Here is a 6,000-nt window from a genome sequence, read left to right on the forward strand (position 1 = left end):
AGAGAGGGAATTACTGTAACATTGCAAACTGACTCAAGCCTGTTCTGGAAGCAGACAGCTATACAGTAGATACAGTTTTGTATTGGGCTAATGAGACAAGGTTTTGGTAGCAGGAGGCTGCAGGAATGGCCTCTGTGAGCAGATCCCATCACTGCCCTGTGTCAGACCACATCCAGCTCCATCTGCTCCAAAAAAAACTTGGCACTGTCACAGAACAGAGCCATAAGCCACACGGGGCGGGCTCTAGGAGAGAAGAGTTAAGGAAGGGAACAACTGTGCAACAGCAGCGGGGAGAGAGGAGTGAGAAACAGAGAAGCAGCCTTTCAAGGACCAAGGAGGGCAAGAGGTGCTCAAGGTGCTGAGCAGCAGTTCCCTGCAGCCCATGGGTACCACATGGAGCAGATCTCCTCGTGCAGACGCTGAGGAAACTGCGGTGCAGCAGAGGATGGGGCCTGAAGGAGCCACAGCCCATGGGTACCCCAGCAGGAACAGCCCCAGGCAGGAGGTGCTGCCTGTGGGAATCCGTTCTGGAGCAGATCTCAAAGGGTGAGCCCATGATCTGAGCACTGCAGCTTGTGGGAAGCCCTCATAGGATCAGATGGGGAAGGATGGCATCCCGTGGGAGGGCCCCCACATGGAAGTGGGGCAAACCAGCCACAAAGAAGTGGCAGAGATGAAGTATTGTGGACTGACTGTAGCCTCCATTCCCTGTTCCCCTGCACTGCTTGGGGGGAGGAAAGTGGCTTTGGTTTGCTTGTAGTTCTCCTTGCTTTAGTCTGTTACTAGTATGCAGTAAAAATTGCATTACTCTCAACATGGAATGTTTTTGCCTATGATGGTAATTGAGTGATGGTAAGTGGTCTCCCTGTTCTTCTCTCAACTCTGTTGTTTCTGTTTTCAGGTGTCCAGAAACTTAAACTTCTTGCCATTGCATATAATGATAAAATATTAGTTACATGATCATACTTTTTTTTTAATGGGTCTCTGATTATCACCATTGCAAAGATCTGCAAGAGTGCAGTGAACAAGACAGAACTGGATATAAAAAGAACTGACAACAACAGGGATAAATAACAGTGCATCCCAGGAATCTTCTACCCATCCACAGACTTTTCATGTTGGTTGGCTCACGTGAACTGTCCTAAAATACAAATAATATTTGCGTATTCCTCATTTCTGAAGTCTGTAAGCTGAAATAATGCCTGGATTTATGGGAAGTGAGCATTGCTAGTTATTCTGAAAAAATTTGATCCTAAACATCCTAAATTAAGTGGAAAAGTCTACTGGATACTTTATAGGTTGCATTGTAGCATTCTTTCTCATGCGGATAAAATAAAATTACTTGTCACAGATGTTACAAAGATTGTTTCTACAGTGTTTTTTGAATATCTGACTTGGTGGTGACAAGGCCACAGAAAATTAATGTTTGTTTTATTACAAAGGACTTATTTCAAATAGCATGCATTAAACAAAGCCTAGGGCCGTACAATTGCATCCAAGAGCTCAGGATCGAAATGACAGTGTAATTTCAGTAATGTGAATATTTCAGCTTGTGCATTTATGACCTATCTCAGTGCTAAGCTGCATGTTTCAGCATCCTTTCCCATTTCATTCTATCTGTAGCCCTAGTTCTCAACTCCTCCTGCTCAAAATGCATCATTCATATGTCTTGGACTTCACAAATCCCAACTGTGCTCATTCTTTCTTCTGCTGTGGTGTTTCACTTTGCTAGCCATTCTGACAGTCTTATTCAGCATCAGTGCTATTTTTCTGCCCTTGTAATCTTCTCAAAAGACTCCAGCCCCACAACAATGATTTACCTCTTCCCAGATTTTTTTTTTTGTCCCAAATTTTCTTTCACTTATTTTCCTTCTCTTGCCATCTCAAGGCTCAGTTGCCAATCCCTTGACTTGTTTCGCTTTCTATCCTGATATAGTTGCTTCTCCCTGAAGGAATTTTACCTCACTGATTTTTTCTGCTACAAATTCTTTCCTTTTTCCCATTTCTTTTTCTTCTAGCTAAACTGCTCAAACACTTCCCTGACTTAATCAAATCCTCCCACACTTTCAGTTGTAGTTGCCCTTGACTCACTCTTCTCCTCTTCCCTCCTCTATAATTCTCTCTTCCTCCATCAGAAGCATTTGTACCTTTTATTATATTCCTGCTTCCTCTAGCACGTCTTCATCCCATACAACAATTTAATCTCCTGCTTGTTTGAATCCCATTGTTTTCTACTTTACTCCTGAGAAGTCTTGTTCTTTTCATCAAGATATCAGTATGCTTTAGTTTTCCTCTTGTAAGTTAAAAACAAACAAAAAATTTCAAAAAGAATGAACAACAGCCTTTTGTCTCTCCACTTGTTAATCTCCTCTTCTTGTATTAATCACTGAACTTCCTAAATCTGTTGTCTTGGATTAATTTTAAGATTTCCCATCCTCAGATTAATTTCCCTCCAAACACACTCCCCCTCTGGATCTGCATATCTTTACTTCTGTAGTTCTCTCTATTCACAGACAGAGAAACAAGTCAATCAAATGTCTCTTTCCCTTTGCTTTATGATACTGTGATCACTCAGAGATAAAAGCAGAAGATGTACCTAAACTGTCTTTTAATATTGCTGGTGCTGGGGTATCCTGTAGGCTATTTCAGATTTCCTGTAATGATTCAGAATGCTAACAAGGACTAGGGGAAAGGGAAGATTTATCGTTTTCTTTTTCCTTCTCTATGACAGAATTTTGAAAAAAACAAAAATGAATGGATACAACATCAGAGAGAGCCATGGGAATTCTAGAAGACATCATTACTAAAAACAGCAAAGCCACAAACAAAGTTATGAACACCTGATAGAAGAAGGAAAAAAACCCACATATTTGCTTCAGCAAGACAGCTAAAGGCTGAATGTCACAGGCATGATCTTTCAAAGCCACAGTAGGTGTATTTATTTAGAATAGAATTATATACACACACACATAAGCATATGCAGCACATCGTGAATTCAGGACATTGTATATTTCATTTCTCAGAATAAGGATATATCAGTCAAGTTAGACACAAAATATCTGGCTTAACAGAAAAACACATTCATCATAATGCAGTGTTGTTTTGAATCTCAGGTTACATATCCAATCCAATCAATTTGTTATCTATTTCAAACACACCTTATTCCACTTTTCTTACTCATCCCTCTGTTGCAGTTTTATAAGCCAAATAATTATAATGGCACAAACCATATTCTGAGCCACTGATGACTTCTAGACCATAATCTAGGGTCTCTTTGATTTAAAAATGCAAATTTCCATTAGAGCCAATGGAAATATTTCATTTTATACTAGGTGTAAAACTTGCATTATTATTTTAAAATTATATATATATATATATTATATATATATATATTTTTTCAATTAGTAGATTAAAGAAATATGTTGACACTAATTACAAATCAGGTAAAACATGAAGCAGATGGGACACAGATTATGTCTTTGTAAAATTCTGATTAGCTAGACAGAGTAGGCATCTTCCCTTCAGAAGTTATTTTTTATGGTCTGCTGGGTTCTCTTCTGATATTAGAATCAAAGGAAGAGGATGCTTGAATGTTTTCACGCTCTTAACTAATCATGTACTGATTGTTTGAGGGCATGCCTTCTGTAAATATATGAAAACACTGTGGGAAATTCTGACTGCCAAGAAATCAGAAGTTACATAATTATTGAAAAATACACCTGCTGCTTCCATACATCTCTGTTTTAGGAAGTTGTAAAGAGCAAATAAGAAGTCTCATATTTGCCTTTGGCCAACTGACAAAACTCTACAGAACTAAAAGCTTTCCCTCCCCCCAAAACATAAACATTTTCTTTTTCATCAGGTCTTAAAATAAAGTGCTTCTAATCCACATCACATAGGTACGACTGCATACACAAAGTGTAAGGACACGGGCAATAAGCATCAAGAACTTTAAACGTGTAATGTGATGGAAAGCACATCAATGACAGCAAAGCAACAAGGTCCTAGACTACAGCAAGTGAGGGTTTGCTCAAATACGACAGTGTGCATAGAAATGGAAAGAAGCTGCTTACCTTCAGAAGGCCTCAGGCATAATAGGGACCTCCAGTAAGATATCCTTGCCTCCACTTCCAACCCTTAAATGAGGACTAGGAAGGGGTAGATCCTGGCTCCCTCCCTTCTGGTCACTCAGGTGCATTGCTTGCACCTGAGCTCCTCTGGGTTGGCCCTGCCTTTTCACCAGGGGCTCAATCACTGGTTCAAGCCATGACTTAGCATTTCTGCTACAAAACGCTTAATATCAGAAAATGTAAATACCTCTCTGTCATGTCCAGAGCTGTTTGGCCAGGTAGGTCCTATGCTGAATCGTCTGGAAGTATTGGTTAAACAGGCTTCCCCATTTCCACTTTCATCTCTCCTTTGTCCAAATGGATAGTTGTCCACAAAAACAGAATATTGAGTATCTACATTATCAAAAGCTATCTGAAAATTCCAGTATGTATAGCCTCTCTCCACATTTGAATTAAACACATTTGTGACTGCAGTTGTACTATTCCTTCTGTAGATTTCTCTCTCTTGATTGTATGGGTAAGAATCCACTAGAGAGAAGTTTCCATCATCAGACAGTAAGGATGACCTGAAACCTATCTCTGGTGATGCTGTGCCTTGTTGCCAGTGAGGTACAAAATTTTCAGAGTGAACTTCACCACAAGCAATTGAAGGATGACTACAGAGTTGTTGTTCTGGCACATTCAGACTAAAGATATCTGATGTGAAAAAATGTTCTTCATGATGATGTAAGTGTGATGAACCATAAAAGAAAAATTCATTGTTGATTTCATCAACTATTTGATCAAAGCCTAGATAGACCTTTCCATAAGAACCAGAATGATATGCCAGGTAAGATGCTTGATCTCCAGTATGTCCTTCAAGAAATTCATCGCCTGACAAAGGCACCCTTCCAAAATATGCCATTTCTTATTTTCTCTTCAGTCTTGTTAATCTTCAAGGAAGTCTTACAATAGTTTCAAGGTCAAAAAAGTGATGTTCAGAACTGGAGCTATACAACCCCACTGCAAGAAAGCACAGAATAAGAGTTAAACAAACAAAAATCTGGTGTAGTGAAAGCCATATTTTGGTCTACTTGGGTAAGAGCTTTCTCCATGAGATGTAAAGATTTTCTTCATCTGGAGCTTGAATGTCCTTTGCCTGATCCTTATTTCCAGGTGCCCTTAAAATTATTCTTATTTATTTCCTGGTTTCATGAATAATATCAAAACAACGTCTAAAACAACTGATCTAAAATACTAATTCTGATAAAAACTAAAGAAAATGTCCACATAATTTCCAGTATTTTACATTTGTATAGCACACATAAGGCAGAAATGCAAAAGAAGAGAGTAGGAAAGTTTTATATTAATGACAGTTCCATTCATATACTCTTTATTTTGCATCTCTTAAATTACTTGATATGATATCATTTTTTTATCCTACACAGGTTAAGCAAGTGAAAGAACAAGGACAAAATATAGAAGACTTGGATCTCCAATTTCTATTATAAGCACTACAGCAAAAAAAACTTGTACGTGACATATATAAATAATTATAAATAAATTTCAGCCTTTTGTTAGTTTGTTTTTTAAAAAAAACAACATCTGAAAAGCCTGAGATAATATCTCTGTTATGAAATTAGTAGGACAGGACATAAGCTTCTGCAGTAGTTCACCGTCATTCAAACTTATCAGCAAATTTCCTAATCCTATTTTGTAACGAAATTCAAAAATATCTAGCAACTCAAATCTGATGTATTCCACTTGCTCTTAACAACTTGGCCTGTTGCACTTCTTAGTATAGACGAAGAAACACAAATGGCATGAAATAGTAATACCACCAAGTACGTAGTTTTGCTGGGTACTTTTATCACACAGAATAAATGGAAAAATCTGATTTAATAATTCAATGAAAATATATATTACCTAGCAGAAAAAAAACGACACTATT

General features: G+C 38.2%; 1 protein-coding gene across 1 annotated transcript in view; it reads right to left on the minus strand.

Moving 5' to 3' along the window:
• PIK3C2G (phosphatidylinositol-4-phosphate 3-kinase catalytic subunit type 2 gamma) overlaps positions 1 to 4,974 on the minus strand; it is a gene marked incomplete at both ends in the record, with an annotated part of 204,350 nt that extends 199,376 nt beyond the window's left edge. The window contains one exon of the mRNA XM_079544626.1: positions 4,318 to 4,974. Within this exon, the coding sequence (XP_079400752.1) occupies positions 4,318 to 4,974 (657 nt within the window). The remainder of the gene's footprint in view (positions 1 to 4,317) is intronic.
• Positions 4,975 to 6,000: the final 1,026 nt, after the last annotated feature.

This window comes from Tetrao urogallus, assembly GCF_951394365.1.
Source record: "Tetrao urogallus genome assembly, chromosome: 1".
In the NCBI taxonomy this organism is placed as follows: domain Eukaryota; kingdom Metazoa; phylum Chordata; class Aves; order Galliformes; family Phasianidae; genus Tetrao; species Tetrao urogallus.